We start from the raw sequence: 21,419 nt of genomic DNA on the forward strand, positions 1-21,419 counted from the left end.
ATACAACATTTTAATTTTGTTTTATCATCCCCGCAAATGTGACCCTAAACACGTAGCTTTCCTAGCGAAAAAGATACCCTTTTTTCATTATTTTTGTGTTTTTGACACCCTTATCACGTTACGTACGTAACGTGCCCTATCTTGAAAAAGACATCCTTTTTACGTGTTTTCTTGGTCGCGCATGGTATCCACTCGTCAATGTAAGTGGCCCCCCCGGGGTGATAACACAATAATTCTGCAACAAATCAATTGAGTGTGTTCTACTTGTTACTGAATACAGCATTATGAAAGCGATCAAGTCGAGCAAAGAAAGACATAACTTTTACATTTAAATAAGGGTTTCTGTATTCTAGAAATAGGATTTATACAAAGCAATATATAGGCCTACCATTTCCTTCCCATGTACACATTGTACAGTATATTGCAATGAGAGAAATTAAAAAGACAAACATTTAGATGGGTCTATATTTTCCAGGATAATGTCTCAATGTATTCATATCAAGACCATCGGTGAACAGCCTCTCTCGGGACAGGGAACAGTCAGGCTACAGCCAGGCTATCATCTTGATTATGTGAACACGATAAATATTACCATGCATGGCTGGTAACACTAACCATTTCGTCCAAAGGAGTAGATGACACTTTGAAAATCATAGCATTTCTTTTAAATTAAACTTTGGTTAAGATATCGCTATGCAGGCCATACAAAAATCATATAATTTTATTTTAACATACCATGTCATCTACCAGAGTATCAGCCATCCGTCTACATTGCTGTATTTCCTCATCTACTTGGGCTATCTGAGATTCAGTCCTAAGGATAGAAAAGGAAAATATGGATATAAGAATAATATTTTGAACAGCAATTGTGGTATACATATAAACAGAAAAAAGAAGAACTTTGTTTACATTGCAATTTCATTATGCCAAAACAAGAAGAAAACTTCAAATAACAAATCTATTTGGATATTTTTAGGGTTAAGAGCCACATTTCTGCAGTGAAAATTAATATATAACAGCACAAATTAGAAAAGAAATTGTAAAATGGGTACAACATAGCAAAGGAGAGGAGTATTGAGACCAATCACAAGAACATTTAAAGTCATGGTCTTTGTTGCACTGGATTAAGCTTAGGCCTAAAAACATCATTGTACTTGAGAATATAAATCAATTTTTATTTTATCATGTTAAGGCATCTGAAATGTAAAAGTCTTGTCATGTCATGCCAACTTCCTCACTTTGTAAGTCAGCATGACAACATGTGTGTAATGTATCTTGCAAAATTAACTTCTAAGCAGTTACATGTCAGTATGGCAACTCAGCAACACACCTCATACATGTATTGCCATGTTGACTTTAATGTATAACTAACTTTCAGACTCTAGATAAATAAAGGCAAAATATAGATACTTACTCTTGTCGTGTTGTGAAAATTGTGTCAATATTCTTGCTTTCGAGGTCATTTTCAACTTTCAGCTGTAAATAAATGCGAGTAAACAAAGAAATCACAACGTAAAAACTTTAACTCAAATTGCATTGATACAATGTGGTTGAAACATACTGTATCATGGGAAGCATTTCATGAAATAAAGTCAGTAATTCTAATTGATTATTGTTATGAACTACCCAAATCCTTGTATCTGATTGGCTCAGAGCAAATATGTCAGTGCAAATAACTATTTGTTTCATGAAATGCTCTCCTGGTTCTGAATAATATAGGAGGGATCTACTCAATCCATAGGAGGGATGTAAGAAAGAGAGAGAGAGAGGGGGGAGGGGAAGGGGAAAGGATTGTATTGAAATAAGAAAACAGAAATATAACATACCTGATTGTAATCCTCTTGCACTTCATCCATTTCAGTATCTGTGTTCAATTTATCTACAAGCTAGGAGATAAGATTGATATTTTATACAGAAGCAGTTACATATATTATATCCTCACATATACATGCATCACACTTAACATATTTTCAAAATTTATCCAGCTACAAACAATCCCTCATGTACATGTTATTCTGCCTTATGATTCATGAGCTCATATGAAGTAATAGGGCAAAATTTACCACAAACGACATTTTCTAAACAGAAAAGCAAACTGTGTGAGTAAAATGACATGACAGTGTGGGTTTTTGTTCAATAAACATATTCAACAGTGGAAACATCTTAACATATTAATCCCTCCTTTAACGCTTAGAAGACTGGGGGGGGGGGCTGATTTGGCCCCCCCTCGACATTTTTCGCGATAAATACGCTGCGCTAATTTTTTTGACCCCGTCGCTCACTGACTTTTTATTTTCAAGTCTAACGCAACTTTTGAGACCAAAATTATGACCGCCTGGTACACGGTTCCGAAATCATGCAACATTTTGTAAGTGCATGCAGACCCACAATTGTTCAAAAACATGAATTTGTGTAAAAATCCAATGCAAATAGTGTTTTTAGCCAAAATTCATAAAATGTATCATTATTTTTCCTTTTACTGCTTAAAATCAATTAATTTTATCTTGTTTATGGTCAAAATAAAGTCTCTGACAATTTCCATTGAAAAAAAAAGTTAAAAAAACAAAGAAATACATAAGAAATTTAGAAAACAATAAAATACATCAAAAATAAATGTGATGTTGACATTTTTTAAAAACAAATTTGATCAGATGCCTATAAAGAGTATGTGAAACAAAAATTAGCATTTTAGGGGCATTATTTTGTTAATTAGAGCAAACTTATGATTTTACGCATAAATTAGCATAATTAATGAGCAATGTGATTTTTCGCAGAATTTGATATTACAGTTTTGTAGATAATGCCATGGGTAGCGCACGTGCCAATTTTCATCGCGATCGCGCGGTCGACGGCCGAAATCATTCAGCCCCCCCTCAGTCTTCTTAGGCGTCGAAATAGCCCAGTCTACTTAGGGTTAACAAACCTACATGTAACCTTTAAGACAATTAACTAGCCATTGTACACAATCATAATCCCTCAATTTGAATTATTCAAGCAATTTGATTGATATTAAAAATTTATTTAAAAAATATTACATTTCCTCATCCCCACAAAGACCAATTAGGCACTGTATTTAAAGCTAAACTAAAGTAGCTGCACTTATAATTTTAGTGGAAAGTCTTCGTAAAAAGGTTTATTATTACCCTTCTCTCACTGACATTGATCTAGCAAGTTCTAACTTCAAATATATAAACCAAACAATGTCAAGTAATGGGATCTAGACTGAAAGCACAGAGCACATTTCAAATCTTCACATTTCAAAGCACATTTATTATACAGATAAGCACATGTGGGAACATGCATTATCATTGCTTGAAAAAAAATCTACCTGAAAGAATATTATCCACTTATTTTGGTTATTACTGAGCAATTACTCATTTTCTAACAGAGTCACTTGGCAATTTTTTCATCATTTTTTTCTACTTATACACATAGAAGCACCTTGATTGTTATATGATCATTGACTGGAATTCCATTACTGGAATTTATGAATTTGACACCAATTTTTTTTTCCTCCAATAGCTAAAGAAGTTGGAATGATAACTAAATGCATTAAATATTCATTGCTGCAACTAATTTTATCATAAGGGAGACATATCATTCACACTTATATGAAAAAAAAGGAAAAAATATGATTTCATGTAATAACATAATAAAAAGGAAAGTGGGGATGTGACATCATCAGCCCACCTAATGAATATTCATGACAACATGCACATAACTTTTCACAAAATATTGTTAAAGTGTTTAATTTAATAACTTCATTATTTGTTTACAGATTTTGATAAAATTTTCAGCATTTAGCTCTGTGAATTTATATTTTCAGCCCAGAGTACTACTTTAATCTACTCCCCATGAATGCTGATGCCAATGTTACTTTCAATGATGAATTATTAAGTGACAACTTACTGTATTGTAGTCTCCTAATTGACCCTGCAATTCCTTGATTTCTGCAGCCACACCCTCTGCCCTGTAAACATGATATGACAAAAGTAAAACCCATGTACATACTGCAAGCAGAATGATGTGCATTTATCTATTTTTGGGTTGCAGTTTTAACAGGCATCCATTAGGAGCTCTTATACAATAAAACACCAATATACTGTACATGGTATCACTAGCCCTGTAAGCAAAGAATATTGAAATGATTCTTAATTTTCTATATCGCTACTGAAAGCTGTCTACTATAAAAGCCAAGACACCAGAGCAATATTCACATGTAGTGCAATTCATAGATGTCAGATTCACACAAGCCCTTCTTATCCCACTAGCTCCATTTTTTATCTTCTGCCACAATGTCAAATACATTTTCGATTATGCAATAATATCAGCCTCGACCCTAATAGACTTTAAAGCAATCAAAACAGCTTTTACAAGCCCACACATATTACGGTTAACTTACTTTTTCTCGTAAGACAGAAAGCTGTTATTCTCCTCATTTATCCTGTCGATTTCTCGCTGAAGTTTATTGTTTTCAGTTGTCAGCTCATTCATCTTGGTTCTCAGAAGGCCGAGGAAATAAGACTTATCCATTACAACCCTTGAAGGACCTGTAATGAGATACATATATAGAAGGTCAAAGGTGAGATGTTTCATCACCCATAAGGAAACTTCCCGGGGGGGCAACTTACATTGACGAGTGGATACCATGCGTGACAAAAAAAACATGTAAAAAGGATGTCTTTTTCAAGATAGGGCACGTTACGTACGTAACGTGATAAGGGTGTCAAAAACACTAAAATAATGAAAAAAGGGTATCTATTTTCGCTAGGAAAGCTACGTGTTTAGGGTCAAATTTGCGAGGGTGTAAAAAATTAAGACTAAAATAATTTATAAAGGATGTACTTTTGCCCCAAGAGTCAACACTACGTGTTTAGAGTACGATTTGGGCGAGATGAGGGAGGTGGGGCTGTATTAAACCCAATGATGTGGGTGAAGGTAGGCCGACGTCCGTGACATAACAATAAAAATATCGCTGTAGGCCTACTTGTTTAGGGGGTCAATTCAGGGTACTTGCCAAGAGTAAAATTTTGTTTCCAATACTTGTTAAGGGTATGGTTTCACACGCCAATACTTGTTAAGGGGTGCATTTTCAGAAAATGGAAAATATGTGTTTAGGGTGCTTTTCGAGACCCCATGGTCGCGCATGGTATCCACTCGTCAATGGAAGTGGCCCCCTCGGGGGAAACTTACATTTAAAAGGTCAACATCAACATGATTAATCTGCATTACAACTGGCAGGCTGTTTCTGAAAAAAAGGTATTATTTTGTAAAGCTCTGAACAAGTGCATGAATGGTTGGAACATGGAAAGTCAAGACACATTTATTCATGCATTTGCAGTTGAAATATAATAATATGTCCATTTATATAGCGCAGTTACTATGTGCATATACTCAACTTCGCTTTGATACTTGGTATCATATTATTACCCCGGCTGTACTGTAGCTAAGCTGCAATATATTAATAGGCGCTAAACGTTCAAGGAAAAATTGTAGATTGTAGATTTCTAAAAACAGCTTTAACATTCATACTCACCTTTTCGTCCAGTCTTGAGTCCTCCGAGGCCTTGTTGAGTGGTTGGCCTGTCAGCAACATTGATGTTTGCATTAAGAACTTGGAGAATGAAATGAACAAAACAAAGGAATCCTGTAACCATCTTAGGGGCATATGACAAGAAGTACCTAGCTGTATTGATACAGTTCTTACAATAATATCAGTTCCTTAAAGGTCAAGTCCACCTCGTAAAAATGTTGATTCAAATCAATAGAGAAAAATCAGACAAGCATCATGCTGAAAATTTCATCAAAATCGGATGTAAAATAATAAAGTTATGACATAATTATTCGCTTATTTTTTACAAAATAGTTATATGCACAATTTAGTCACATGCAAACAAGAGAATCGATGATGCCCCTCACTCACTATTTCTTTTTTTTTTCATTCTTCGAATTATATATTATTTCAATTTTTTGCAGATTTTACAATAAGGACCAACTTGACTGAACCATAAAATGTTAAGCAATGGTAATTCAACATGTTCAGGGAGAAATAAAACTTTGTTTCACAAGGACCATGAGGAGAAATTAAAATATTTCATATTTCATATAATAAAATACAAAAGAAATAATGAGTGATGTCATCAGTTATACCAACCGGGATGTGCATATAACTGTTTGTGAAATTAAGCGAAACTTTAAAATATCATAACTTTCGTATTTTACATCCGATTTTGATGAAATTTTCAGTGTTATGCTTGTTGGATTTTTTACTTTTTATTCAAATCAAAATTTTGTTGGGGTGGACTTGTCCTTTAAATTTTCACTGCACTGAATTCTTTGTAACTGAAACATATTTTGTTTGAACTGAATTTAGAATTCACCTTGTATGAAATGGATGCAGTCTTCAATTATTTACGATGAAAACTTCAATTGTTATTCAACAGTAACATGGAAAACAGTCTAAAACATCAAAGAAATCCATGAAAGGGGCATTAGACAGCAGTATATGGTAGAACCCTTACAAGCATTTCAACACACTTATCTCTTTAATTAAGCAGCTTTTAAACCATGTATACAAAATAACTGGTCTCTATACATAAGTGTCTGGACTGAATTCAAGTAATTATGCATCAGTGGCCAGATACATGTACATAAAATTCTAGCGCTTCAATTATGATGTACGTATAATTAAAAAACAGGCTGGCTTCAACTCTTTTCAATCTCTTGCCCCCGTCTTTGGAACAAGCTCCCTCCATCTCTTTAAAACCTGACCTCTTAAAAGACATCTTAAAACAAACCTACATGTATATAACCATAAACCTAACTTGTCTGTCTTTAACAGTGCTCTGTATCCCCTGGAAAAAGTGCTATATAAATCCAATTATGATTATTATTACATTATAGAATGTAGTAAATTAATAAATAAATACCTGCCCCTGTTGAAGGGCCAGCTCCACCCCTCGTCCCAGGCCGAGCCGTTCCTGGAGCCTGTAATAATGTAAATGTAATACATATATTCTTCAATGAGTTTTACATGTCAAAATAAAAACACCATACCAACTGAATTCTGCTCTCATATCATATATCCTACCTTTGACACTACAGTTTGATTAGTATAGACTTGACTAGGATAAAGTGCATTGATGTTGGGGACAAAAATACTCTCATTAATTCAGAAAAATTGCATTACTATACATGTATAGTAGTGAATGTTACAAAAAATGCACTCCGCTCTGTAAAGTGCTCAAGGCCTTGATAATATTCAAATAGTTCCTACAAGTTTTATTATTATTTGTATCTGTTTGGCATCACCTGTGCCTCAGAGGTGAAAAGCGAACTGAATCACTATGACCTGCAGATCTCTCCTCCCGATAATTGATAGGGGGGTTGCAAGTGGACCACTACATTGGGGCTTCCCCTACTCTTACATAGTATGAGTAATGCAGTGGATTCTTAACGTGCAAAGGTGCTGACTCTCCTCTTCACGGAGTCTCCATTTAACATCCTAACAGAGGGACAGAGTGTTTTCCACTGTAACATACAGTAGCCTGCATCTATGGAACAGGGGAGGGACAGGTTTACACACAATACAGGCTTCAGTCATCCGCCCGGGGTGGACTCGAACCCTCGAAGACCTTTGATTCGACAGGCAGACACTTTACCCACTGATCTAACTCGCTCCCTAAATGAGAATGTGAAATCCTGCATCTAATTGCTCAATGTTATAAATTTGGGAAACATTTCAATAGTTCTTATAATTTTCATTGCACTGAATTACAACTGAAAACATTATTATAAAATAAGAACTAGTGCTGGTCGATATATGATTTCAATGTTAGTAGATTATTGTCAGCAAAATATTGTTGATAATATGATATATCTCTGAGTCTGAAAAATCATTATAAACATTCATTATGAGCTGCAAATCTGTGAGAGCAGGGAAGGGGGGAAATGAAAGTAAGGCTTTTACCATTGCTTGTCCATGAAAAGTGTGCATTAGGGTACAAACTTACAGGTACATGTAAAAAGTTCTGATACAGAGCAGCATTTGGGCCAATAAATTGTAATTAACTTTTCATAATGGACTGTATTTTTTTCTGGTCATAAAACCATTATTGAATATTTGATTTTTTTTTCATTATTGCCTAATTTTGATGATATTGAAAGATTGTCCTGCACTAATAGGAAGAACTGAATTGAAAATTCTTAACAACCCTTACCCCTGTACCAGGAGGCATCCTCATAGCTGTCCCTGGAGGGGGCTGTCTCATACCAGAAGGTGGTCTCATTCCTGTTGTTGGCTTTCGCCCGCTACCAGAGGGGGGACGATTCCTGGAACAATCAATTCAAATGAATAAATAACATAAAATATACATCGCATGCAGGTCATAAAAGATCAGCAAGATTTGGAAATATGCAGATGATTCATGCCAGACATCACATCGCAAAGGTCTTATTTAACAAAATTCAGAACTTTTAAGTGTTGTATTTAAAATGTATGGTAAAATAACACCCAGGAAGAAACAAATCAAATTTGTGCAGAATTGGCAGCATAGGGCGACAGGCTATTTCGCTCTCATGAGAGCTCAAGTCCCTCCCCCCCCTAAAATTCAACCAAAATGCTACCTCGAGCGATATTCGTGCAGGCTCCACTCCACCTCCGCTCCACCTACCCGAACATCGAGCCCGTGAACTCGATCTGATATTCCGAGTGACAAAGGTGGGATTTTATGGGGGAATATATAAAATTCATGCAACATCACAATCTTTAAAAACAATTGAAAATAATATTCTTACTTTACACAAAGTTTCACTTCTTTTCCATGCTTCTATCAGTCTCAAAATTGGTGATTTAGAGCCAACATGAAGTTCCTCACACTACTATAAATAATTTGCTGCCGATTTCAAAACATCGCATGCGCGAGGTCGGACCCATGGAAATGAAAATATTCCAAGTACGATCCCATTTGAAGGTGTAGCGAGTGTAATGTGACCAAATATATATCGGACGATTCACTCCAGACACGTCCAGACAGGACAGCACGTGCATGAGCTGAATGATGTAGGCCTGTCTGGTTTTAGACTTTTAGTAATAGTAGACTCGCACTTACACTCGCCTCGGTCAAATTCATTGCATTTTATTTCATTCGATCGGAACTAAAAAATAAACACACATACTCTCGTAACTAGGCCCGACTTGTATAACTCAAATAATAGTCATTTACTAATAGCTTACACAGTCATACGATCTACATTTGTAGCCGTAGCCTCACGCTAAGACTCACATTAGTTAAATCCGATTGCAAAACAGATTCAACCCAAAATATTCAGCTTCTCGTAATTTTGTGGTTTTCAGAAATATTTTAATTAGCGCACGCTGACTCTCGCCATCATCGGATAGGTTCAAAACTCAAATATAACTTAAATATAACTCAAATAAGTGCAAATGGATATTATTTTTTATACTTCAGGGTAAAATTTCGAATACCCGTCTGCCGTCCGGTTTTCAGTGTCGGGTATCCGAATATTGAAATATCCGTTTCAAGTCAGGCCTAATGTAAACAACGGAAATACAATAGCGTCGACCCTTGAACCGCTTATGTATGACGTACTTCCGGCTAGCAATGCCGTCTTGAGGAACAATTTATAGATGAATAATTTTTATCTATAAATTGTTCCTCAAGACGGCATTGCTAGCCGGAAGTATGTCATACATAAGCGGTTCAAGGGTCGACGCTATATTGTATTTCCGTTGTTTACATGTGGATCGTGGGGTCTACGCAGCATCAGTTAGGTAAGAAACCTTTTTTTTTTTTACATTATTATATTTTATCTAACATTTTTAAAACCTTCCTGCGCATTAGGCGTAGGAAGGTGTAAAAATCAATAAAATTCATAAACTTTACATGATTTTGGTCTTAAAAGATGGATTTTCTAGGGAAATCCATCTTTGTCTTGGTCCGTCTCTTAATTATCTTAATACAGGCCTCTACAAATAAAAAAATTATCACTTGCCCTGTCGGGCAAGTGATGAAAAAATTTGCTTGCCCGATAGAAAAAACTGCTTGCCCAATTTTTTCCAAAAATTATTTTGCTCTTAATCATATTCTTTTCTGTCCTGGCTGAACTTGATATACTGGCGCTGCCCTTGCCCTTGGCATTTCTTTTTCTTGACTCTTGTTCAAGTTGTTCTGGTCGCCGATCACGACAACAAAAGTCGCCTATTTTAGTCTGACGACTCATTGTTTATTTGATTTGAAGTTGAAGCCGAGTCCTGGCCAGGGTGACCAGATTTCACAAAATGAAATACAGGACAATCGACAAAAAAAAAGATCAAGAAAGAAGACTACACAGTGTTAGACTTGTAAAAAATTATACAGAATTGGAAGGGAGGGTGAACGAAAGAATGAAGGAGAGAAAGAAAAGAGATGAATTGAGAAGAAAGAAAGAAAAAATGAAGGGGAAAATGAAGGAAATAATAAAAAATATAAGAAAGTTCTAATAAAAGAAGGATGAGAGAGAGAATAAAAATAGATAAAAAGGTTTCCGTCATTCTTTGAATTGAATATAGAAAGAAAAAAAAAGAAAAGAAGGGAAGATGAATAAATGTGTGAAAGTCACATAAAATACGGGACGTCTGGTCACCCTGATCCTGGCCGAGTCAGTCCGAAGCTTGCATGCATTCAGCGCGATCTAGCTCTCGAGTCGACTGGCTCGCGATCGCTCGTGTACGTCCGTACATGTACTGTAGCGCTCAGAGGGCGAGAGAGGGGTTTTCAATTAGTAGCGCATGCGCACAGTGTAGTTTAGAAAGTAAGATGGCAGCCCCCATCGAACGGGACCGCTGGGCGCTGGCGATAAATTGTCGGTAAATTGGCGCTGATTTGACATGTTTCCACTGTTTTTTTACTGGTATGAGAGATAATTGGCCGATGATTGCAATCTATCAAACAATTATTAAACTTTTACTGTCAATTTATCCTTTTCATTATCAAAACAACCACTTGCCCGATCGCGCAATTGACTTTGAAAAAATGCTTGCCCGCACGTCAATTTCACTTGCCCCGGGCAAGCGGGTTTGTCGCGCCCTGCTTAATATTAATCACTCTAGGCGACACCCCAATACTTACCCGCGTTAATAAACTGGGACTCCACTCACGCGCATTTGGGCCGCCCTAGCTTAGAACTAAGCAATATTATCTAGAAATTGTTAAACTCTAGTCATAAAATATGTTCTATTAAATAAATTGATAATGTTTAATCGGTACTCACCGGTTCTTTTGTTGCATTTTCAGACCATTTCTCACAATTCTTCGTAAATATTTGCGGCAAATTTTGTCGCCATAGACAGCTATACGTCCATCTTTATTAATAAATGGAGCGCCCTTTACGATAGTTGTTAATGCCGCGGAGAAATCGTTAGGCATTTTGGCCTGTGTTCAAGGCGTTCTTTCTGTTTTATTTTTTATATTGAAGATTGTGCATTTGTTGAATAGCGCCGTCTACGTCAGGTATGAGATCGAGTGTATAAATACACTCTTCCAAAATAATTATGATTCCGACCTGGCGCTGTTTAACTTCAATCTCTTTCACCTAAATTAGCGATGAATGCTAGCATTATAAAATATATATTATTAACGTCTGACGAAAAGAATAATCAACCGATCAGCTGACGAGAACGCGAATCACGTGATCTTCATATCAGCTTCGATCGCGAGTCAGAAGTGAAGAGCAACTGCCCAGAAAATCTGGAAAAAGCCGTGAAAATGTAAGTTCCCCTTCATTTCTTTCATTTTTTTGTTGTTGCCAACGATGCATTTACACTATAAAATTATAATTTAAATAAGAGAAAGGAATATAGCTTGTACTTGTGATATAATATAGAAATATCCTGTTCTCAGAGATTTCTAACCAAAAATACTACTGATGTCGCCTATGAGGTCCATACATGTAATGTTGGACCTCATTGGTACTAGGAGTGGGAGTGAGGCTAGACAGCTGGTAGCCGTCTGTTTCGAGGAGTTTTTAAACATTTATTTTTTAAATTTCTCCTCATACACAGACGGCTCGCTATCGTGCAGCCACCATTTGGGGACTTACAATGCAAAATCCCCCCGTCGGGGCTCTTCAATTTTTGTCTTTAATGAATCAAACTTTTGAAAATTAACGCGACCGAAATGCAAATTAATATTCCCTCTTGGCATTAATTGCCAGAAAACGGGGGAAATCAAGTTAAAAGGAACAAAAACAGTGACTTACCTCGGCTGTCGCGCAACTTCACTGCCCTGTTTTATCCGAACTTAATACACATAAACATATGGCCATTGAGTCCCCTGTACAGATCGCGCTAGAACTTCGGTCTCTGTATTTGGTGAGTGAAGCCAACGGAGTTCAGCTGAACAACCAACATAACAGAGACCGAAGCTTTTGGTCTAGAGTGAGGCAAGCCAATATTAAAATTAAATATGGACAAAAAATAAAAAAGCCCCTAAAAATAAGAACTATTTCCTACCGGAACACATGATAGTATATGAAATGAAATTGGGAGGTATTTTGCGTAATCATATTTCCTTTTTTTAATCACAAATAGATGATTTTCTGAATTCTGTGAAAAAAATTTCAATGCAAAATCAACGAGTTCGACGAAGCCAACATAAACTCTAACGTATGGGACTGTGCTAGACTTTTTTGTCGATCCTTGCTCCATTTTTTCCAAAAAAAGTATTTTCCTTAAATGGATCATGAAACGAAACATTCATTCCCATGACAATATCTAATAAAATTCAAAAGTAGCTATACTCACATAGATGTGACAACAACTTATGACTTCCAAAATGTGTTTTTTTAATCGCTTGGCGTCGGTGGTCGCTATGCGATTTTGGGTACAAAACTATGTGCGCACTGCATGATGGGAATATTGACAATGCCGGCGGCCCTCTACGTCGCGTCATGTTGCAATCAAGCCGAGTCGCGATTTGGCAATATCTGAATATGGATTTTGATTGGTCAAAAGTTCGCAGCCTCTAGCCTATTGCGATCTCGAGTGGAGGAACAACTTGTCAAGTTTTGGCTTTGGATTGTTAACTTTTTTATCTAGCCTAAATCCTGTCGATTCTTAGTCTTACCAAAAGATCAAGATGGGAAACGCAGTTATGAAGTATAGGAAAGAAAGGATACAAAAGAGAGCACAGCAGGCAGGCAGGATTGGTTTGATAGCAAATGTTTTCTTATCTGCTGGCAAAAAGGGAGCTGCACCAATCAAAGCTGCTGGAGCAACGCCTTTTGACACGGGACAAAGTAGGCAGCAAGACGGGACTACAACAAGCAGCACGACTGCAACTGAAAGCCAGAGACAGAGTGACACGGCAAAAGGAAACGCCACACTGCCCACAGGCACAATTCCATCATGGATGAGACCTTTTCAAAAAATGAACAGGTAGATATTCACTTAGGCCTACTGAATAGTCTAGATCTACATTATTTTTGCTTGATCCGTGTCGATGGGAATTAGAGTAGGACTAGGACCTAGTCTAGATCGACTAAATCAAACCAGCCTGCTAGGGCTAGGCCTAGCCCTAGCCTAATGTAGACTCAAGCCCGAACACATTGTCGAGGTCCCCGGAGCCCTAACGTTAGGCCTAACCTTGGCAGGGCTAGGTTAGGATAGGGTAGGCAATATGTAAATGGCACTTGTGCTGTAGACTAGACATGTGTCCAAAAAGTAAATAGGTGAGTTGGCCTCAAATTTTCTTTCTTTATAAAAAGTTTATTTTGAGTGATCAATGTAGGCCTAGTTAAATTTTGCGACATCTTCAAATTTTCTGGCACTCAACTTCCAAGTTGAGTAGAACTCAAGTTGATCAATTAATTATCATGTGACATGTTTCCATTTCCAAGGCTCCTCACAGAGGTCAGACAAAGGCTCAAAGTCAAACAGTCGTTAGGTCAGCATAAAAATAACTTTAAAATGCCTATTTTTAGCCACTAGCCCACAATATAGCCTAGGGCTAGGCTAGTATGGGGATGAGCGATTGCTACATCATGCATTTCCATTCCAGGCATATTTTATGGAGTAGGGTCTAGATAGATCTAGCCTACATGTATTTATCTAAATAATTTAGATATCTACAATAGTACATGTAAGCCTTATTTTTCACTCTTTTAAGTTTCATTTCTGTAACAAAGTTCAAGTTACTTGTACTTGTTTCAGCAAGAGATTTTCTTTATACGCACCGTACTCCGTAGGCATTCTGATGAGCCGAAAGAAACAACACAGATATCATACAACGGACAGCGTTCAGAGAGACAGGCAGAACGTCAGAAACTTGCCCTTGAAGAAGCTAAATTTGGCACGGCACCAGCCAACCTAGAATACGAATCCATGCTTGAAGTAAGACTATACATCTACATTTTATGTCATAATTTACACTCCAATAAATTGATATAGGTCTGCATGTACATTTATCTTCTAGGCATATGTTTGCTTTTTTTTTTTTTTGGGGGGGGGATAATAATGCATTCTTCAGAACTATCTTTTCCCCAAAACATTAAAGGCAATGAGTATTTGTTTAAGTACATATACTAACTGAGTTTTAGAACTGTGTAGAATGAAGATTTCTATCCTATCATGAGTTGATTGCCTTTGTTTTAAACAAATTTTCCCATCCATGGTTAAATCTTTTGTTAGACTGAGATCTAAGTAATTATGGTACTATCTGCCTTCCCCTATTCTGAGGTGCAGCCTGTCACCACTGTCAGTGCTGACCAGTGTTTTTTTTTAGTTGATATCTTTATGTTACATAACTTTCATATTACTGATACTTTACTGTCTTTGTCAAGTCTGTTACTTTTAGGGAGTCCTACCTACAAGCTTGGGGGCTCCCATATCATTAAAAAAAATCATCATGTTCTGTTGCATTGTACGTTGTATGTATAACTGCCCCATTTGACCCATACATGTAGTCTGACATTGATGTGAACTGTGCGCTATGCAACATGGTGAAGAATGACGTCATCCATGAGTGCAGGATCTGTGGGAGGTGTTCGCATCAGAAATGCCTTGAATCTGGTGGCTACTGCTGTGATGTCAATTTTGCCACGGCCTTGAAGAACTCGGAAGAAGAGGTCGGATGGAGCTGCTCAGAATGTGTAAGTGTTCTTCAATGAATTCTTGTGTATAGTGTTTTTTAATCATTGTTTTCAACTCATTTTTGTCTCGCCTGCATAGCAGAGCGAGACTATAGGCGCCGCTTTTCCGACGGCGACGGCGGCGGCGACGGCGGCGGCGGCGTCAACATCAAATCTTAACCTAAGGTTAAGTTTTTGAAATGACATCATAACTTAAAAAGTATATGGACCTAGTTCATGAAACTTGGACATAAGGTTAATCAAGTATTACTAAACATCCTGCTTGAGTTTCAGGTCACATGACTAAGGTCAAAGGTCATTTAGGGTCAATGAACTTAGACCATGTTGGGAGAATTATTTTCAAAATCTTAACCTAAGGTTAAGTTTTTGAAATGACATCATAACTTAGAAAGTATATGGACCTAGTTCATGAAACTTGGACATAAGTTTAATCAAGTATTACTGAACATCCTGCTTGAGTTTCAGGTCACATGACCAAGGTCAAAGGTCATTTAGGGTCAATAAACTTTGGTCAAGTTGGGGGTATTTGTTGAATTACTATCATAACTTTGAAAATTTATGGATCTAGTTCATGAAACTTGGACATAAGGTTAATCAAGTATTAGTGAACATCCTGCCTGAGTTTCAGGTCACATGGCCAAGGTCAAAGGTCATTTAGGGTCAATGAACTTTGGCCAAGTTGGGGGTATTTGTTGAATTACCTTCATAACTTTGAAAATTTATGGATCTAGTTCATGAAACTTGGACATTAGGTTAATCAAGTACCACTGAATATCCTGTGCAAGTTTCAGGTCACATGACCATGGTCAATGGTCATTTAAGGTCAATGAACTTTAGCCGTGTTGGGAGTCTTTGTTAAATTACCATCCTAACTCTGAAGGTTTATGGATCTAGTTCATAAAACTTGGACATAAGAGTAATCGAGTATCACTGAACATCTTGTACGAGTTTCAGGTCACATGACCATGGTCAAAGGTCATTTAAGGTCAATGAACATTGGCCGTGTTGGGGGTATTTGTTGAATTACCATCCTAACTCTGAAGTTTATGGATCTATTTCATAAAACTTGGGATATAAGAGTAATTAAGTATCACTAAACATCCCCTGTGAGTATCAGGTCACAAAACCAAGGTCAAAGGTCAGTTAAGGTCAATAAACTTAGGCCATGTTGGGGTAATTGTTGAATTGCCATCATAACTTTGAAAGTTTATGGATAGAGTGAATGAAATGTGGACATGGGTGTATTTGACCATATGAATGGTGTTTTTGTGAATGATTATTTTATAGTAGTTTTCAAAGTTAGCACTGCTGCTATATTAAATTGCGTAATGCAGGCGAGACTGCCAGAGGCGTTCCACTTGTCTTATGTTCATATCATTACTCATCCACTTTCATCATTACACAGAAACTTTATTTGAAAGAATTATAACAAGTGTATCAATCTTTAGTTTTGAATTTTCTCCATTAATTACCTGAAAACGAAATATAGGCCAACCTCAAATTTAGGTTAAAAAATCATAACAATTTTGCATACATTCCTTGATTAAGTGATGATAATGATGAATTCACCTCAGTCGAGCCATGACTAAATATTTACATTTTTTTTTATATCAAAGGAGTCCATTGGAAACCTTATTACACTGGTTGAGATGGATGGACTAATGGAAAAGTTTGACAGATATGACAGAGATGAAGGTAAGTTACTGTAGGTATTTTAGGAATAATCCTCTCTGAGGAGCTTATCTTGTTGGAAAGAACACAGTGTCATACAGTGTGTTTACATAGTGGACTTGTGAAAATATTATTTGCATTGTTAAAGTGCCAGAATTTCTTTTCACACTGTGGACACCTCGACAGCGTGACTGTTCACATCGTGCTCACATGGTCGACTACGTGATTCACGCTGTTGAAATGTTTAGATTTAACAGTATGAAGGTGATTTCACATTGTGTTCCCCTCTGTGAACACACTATGGCACACACGTGGGACACTGTTCTTTTCAGTAGGGTAACGACACTTCAAGACTCCTTCAGTCACAGATCCACTGAGGCGAGCGAGCCCAGACTCACCTCCAGGCCATACTGTTTTCTTGTTACTGTGCTTGCCCCCCCCCCAAAAAAAAAAAAAATAATAAAAATAAAAATGGTGGCCCTAAATTTGTTGGGGAATAGTGCCTCCTTCCACCTTGGATCCGCCCCGTTCTCCTTCACAAAAGACCCATACGCTTAAATACCTTTAACAAAAACACTGGGAAATGAATTGTCAATGTAGAGGTAATTTACAGTGGCAATGTGATTTATATTTCTATATAAACAAGGAAAGTTGGTAAAGCTTATTCTGTTATAATTTTGCCATGGGCAAAAAAATATTATAAATTGTAGTAATATAAATTAACTGTTTTCCTTGAAGTGGATATATGTACATGATCAAGTAATGTTGTGGTAGTCTGGCTTTAAGAACAAAGATAATTATAAATATATTTTATTCAGGATATAATTTCTATCTCAGATTGTCTCATTTCATACATTTTTTTCAAGAAAAAAAACAACCAAATTAGCTTCCAGTAATATGAAACAATTGCTATATAGTCATTTTTAACGGTTAGACCAAGTGTAATTTAACAAAACAATATACGTATTCATCCATCTCATTTGATGAAGTAAATTTGTGTTTGAAATTATGCTGAGCAAATAAAAAAATTCTTGGATTTTGTGAAAGAAGAGTGATTTTTTTTCAGTATAGTTTGACAAAATTACTTTATGAACCACAGCTTGTATAACGTACATACTATTGCAAAACTTAGTTTGTTGTATAAATTACAAAATTTGTAGATTCGAAGATATCTTGGGCAGATTACCGAGCAGTAGAGACATCATCAGCTACTGAAAGTAACGCAAAGGAAAAGGTAGGGAACATATATTTTTATTACATTCGTATTTCATTGCAACATGGTGCTAACGTTGTTTATTTATATGGTCGTTTGTTTTTTTAGGGGGGTAATTAATATATAATGTTTTGTGAGGGTGTGTGTGTGTGTAATACACACGTACTCAATTATCTATTTGTATGTCAGTTTCATCCTCCACGTAAGAATGAACAATAAGTATACATGCTTTTATGCCTCTAAGAAATTATTTATACATTAACCTGACAAAAATTGTTTTTACCCTGAGAAAATGTAATCATTATCCAGAATTGTTAAATTTACTTTCTCTCTTCATTAAATCCCTCCGATCTTCATCAAATTGTTTCATGGTTTTTACAACAGAGCAATGAAGATTGATTATGAAAATTCCTTCATACTTCATCGCAATCACTGTAATCATTCAGTTGAGACTTATAAGATCATATTCTGAAATTCTCAGAGAGAAAATATTATTCATCGGGGTTGATGGTTAAACATTCTAAAATGCGCAGTGAATTTAATCTATTTACTATTTTCTTGCATGTCCTTACATCATTTGCATTTGAAAATCTAACAATCCCATTCCTGGTATCGCGCATTGCAATTTACTCCACATTTTGAAAGACTGCTATGCATAAAGTCTTTTGTATAGCATATTTTACATAGGACTGTACATTACTTAGTTGAGAGCTTTTCTCTTATGAACAAAACTGCATTTATTGTCAATATCAAAGACTAATTATAAGTTCAATGCTGATTTTTTTTTAGTTCTTTCAGTATGATACTGATGGAGACGGCATTGTTTCCTGGGAAGACTATTTACTTGTTGAAGCTCTTGATATTCTGGAAAAACAACCTCAGGTAAATGCAAAAGTTGAAATCATTTATTATTATTATCATTATACTAATTATTATTATATATATTAGTATTATTATAAGTAGTAGTAGTAGTGTAGTAGTATTATCACTATAGACATGAAGAAATCTGCACATGTCTAATTAGCCATAACTTTACTGATACTTTACTGGTATTTTGGGTAATGTGAATATTTGAAACATTTTTTTTTGGAAAAGTAAGAAGCATTTTATAATTCTTTGAGCTAGTCTCATTTCATTTCACTTTTTTCTTTTACTCTTCATTTGTTTTCGTTGTGTTGTTCTTTATTCGTTTTTATCACTTTAAAAATTGTGGAGGGGGTCTGTTGCCCCCTGCTTTCTATTGTATAGTAACTGGGTCATATATTACAAAACAACGCACTTGTAACATGAACCGGAACATGAATAATGAGCAACTACAGAAATTGACCAGCTGATGTTTTGTTGCTGATAGTGAAATAGTGAATAACATGTTTTGAAAGTTATGTAACAAGATATTGGGGTTATCATGTCCATACCTCAAGGTTCAACTGATGATGTTCCTAGTGCCAAAGGAGATAGAGCGCATTAAGAATTGTTTCAGGATGAAGGATGATCATAACACAGGAGTCATCTCCGTAGCTGCAGCAGCCGAGGCTTATTCAAACTGGCTCACTGCCCAAGGGTTAGTAAACCCAAGCACGAATCCAGGGGTCAAGCAGGCATTGCCCACCCCCCCCAACACACCTTTTTTTTGGTCTGTCAAATTTTGTTTAACATTTTCTTTTGGGTCATTCACTTATTAAAAGAAAATCCCCCCTGTAAATTCGGGTCTGCCCCTTGGTAAACTAAATATTTTTTTTCTCATTCATTTTATATTGTTCACTATCATGACAGGGGCCGCAGAAGCGACGGGGGGGGGGGGGGGCTTCAGCCTCCCCCCACTTTTTTTTCCCAAACCGTGTACAAAAAGGTAAAAATGACCATAGGATTGTGATTTTTTACATGGTCAGCCCCCCCCCCCCCCCACTTTGAAAACCGTTCCGCGGCCCCTGCATAACGTAATTTCAATTGATAATTCTTGAAAGTTTTCTATCAGAAAACGTAAATATTATTATAATGATGATAATTGTAAGAAAATATATATAACGAATTAACTGATGATAATGATCAATGAATGAATGAATGATATGTAGCAAAAGTAAATCCTTAAAACATTGAGATTCACTTCTTAATGACATGAACACTTCCATTTGCAAGAAAAGTCAGTGCTTTGTTGGTCTCCTGTCAATAAAAATGTTTTTTTTTTTTTTTAGCAGTATGGAAACTTTACTAATTTAAACAGAAGTCATTCCCATTGCAATCACTATATACATGCACATGGCATATATTTATTTCTATATTGTAAAATGGCAAAATTGACTGAACTAATATTTTTTATTCCAGGTTAGAGTCAAGTCAAGAGGGAAGAAATGTTCAAGAACAAATGTACAATCCATCAAATAAACGAAAGTAAGTATCTTTTGGTCTTTTCTAAGTGCCATGTGTTTTTTTTTTTTTTTTTAGAAAACATTTACCTCGTAATGATCATAATTTCTATTTGTTATCCTAAACTATCAACCTTTCTCATTCTGGTATACAATATTTGACTCACGGCTTCCAAGGTAAAGGCACCCGTCCGATCGTGAATTTCTTGTACAGTCTTCAATCCTTTTGACTTTACATGATGATCCAACCTTCAATTCCCATGGACATAAATGATTAAAACCTGAAATTTATGAATGACACTCTGACCTGAAAATGGGAGATTTTTTTTATAGATATTGTACAATCCCTTGTGTTTTTTAAATTCTTTTTTATATATATATAAATCGCTACATATCTATATGATGATATTCAGTTTGTATTAAATTCATTTTTGTGACTTTTTGTTGTTGCTAAGGTTGATTTCTTGGGAGAGGTTTATCCGACAACACGCCCTAGCCATCTTGAGTGCTCGGCCCAACACAGCAACTATCACCCCTTATATTAGGGGTCACCCCAGTACAGGATTATAGGTTGTATTTGCTCAATTTTCTTTCCATGCTATAAACCTTGATTCTGCTTCCAGGGAGTTGTATGTGATCTCACTACCAACTCCCTAGCTGGTGCTTCTGACCAGGAGATCTTGATTATGACCACTTCAAACTATGATACTGAAATATAAATCGAATTAATTTCGGACTTAGAATCTGATTTGTTTTATATTTAGTGTATTTGTTTGTAATGAATTTGGGACTTAGAATTTGATTCATTTTATTCTAAATGTATTTTGTTTGTATTTTAGTTGTTTTTTATTACATTTTTTATTTATTGGAAAATATTTATTCAGGATAAAAAGATAAGCTAAATTGCTGTTTTACATCAATGTTTTGTAAATACATGTATCCTCAGTACCATAGCTACACTGTAAATGCAAGTGGTTTTAATGTTCACAGGTATGATGGTAATTTTGATAATTGCCAATGAGTAG

General features: G+C 36.0%; 2 protein-coding genes across 2 annotated transcripts in view; one reads left to right on the plus strand and one right to left on the minus strand.

The window, feature by feature from the left end:
• The window catches only part of LOC129271140 (intraflagellar transport protein 74 homolog), a 32,665-nt gene extending 19,753 nt beyond the window's left edge, over positions 1 to 12,912 (minus strand). The window contains exons 1-9 of the mRNA XM_064106292.1: positions 12,803 to 12,912; positions 8,220 to 8,331; positions 6,930 to 6,987; positions 5,537 to 5,614; positions 4,403 to 4,550; positions 3,910 to 3,970; positions 1,827 to 1,886; positions 1,415 to 1,476; positions 736 to 814 (exon numbers count right to left, since the gene is read on the minus strand). Of these exons, the coding sequence (XP_063962362.1) occupies positions 736 to 814; positions 1,415 to 1,476; positions 1,827 to 1,886; positions 3,910 to 3,970; positions 4,403 to 4,550; positions 5,537 to 5,614; positions 6,930 to 6,987; positions 8,220 to 8,331; positions 12,803 to 12,804 (660 nt within the window). The 5' untranslated portion in view covers positions 12,805 to 12,912. The remainder of the gene's footprint in view (positions 1 to 735; positions 815 to 1,414; positions 1,477 to 1,826; positions 1,887 to 3,909; positions 3,971 to 4,402; positions 4,551 to 5,536; positions 5,615 to 6,929; positions 6,988 to 8,219; positions 8,332 to 12,802) is intronic.
• Positions 12,913 to 13,101: 189 nt separating this feature from the next.
• On the plus strand, positions 13,102 to 21,177 carry LOC129271654 (PHD finger protein 24-like). Its single transcript, XM_064106892.1, has 9 exons — positions 13,102 to 13,435; positions 14,245 to 14,389; positions 14,962 to 15,147; positions 16,764 to 16,842; positions 17,979 to 18,052; positions 18,821 to 18,913; positions 19,453 to 19,592; positions 20,354 to 20,419; positions 20,850 to 21,177. The coding sequence occupies exons 1-9, from the start codon at positions 13,137 to 13,139 to the stop codon at positions 20,962 to 20,964; spliced, it is 1,197 nt and encodes a 398-aa protein (XP_063962962.1). The 5' UTR covers positions 13,102 to 13,136; the 3' UTR covers positions 20,965 to 21,177.
• The last annotated feature ends 242 nt before the right edge of the window (positions 21,178 to 21,419 follow it).

This window comes from Lytechinus pictus, chromosome 11 (assembly GCF_037042905.1).
Source record: "Lytechinus pictus isolate F3 Inbred chromosome 11, Lp3.0, whole genome shotgun sequence".
NCBI classification, from domain to species: Eukaryota; Metazoa; Echinodermata; class Echinoidea; order Temnopleuroida; family Toxopneustidae; genus Lytechinus; species Lytechinus pictus.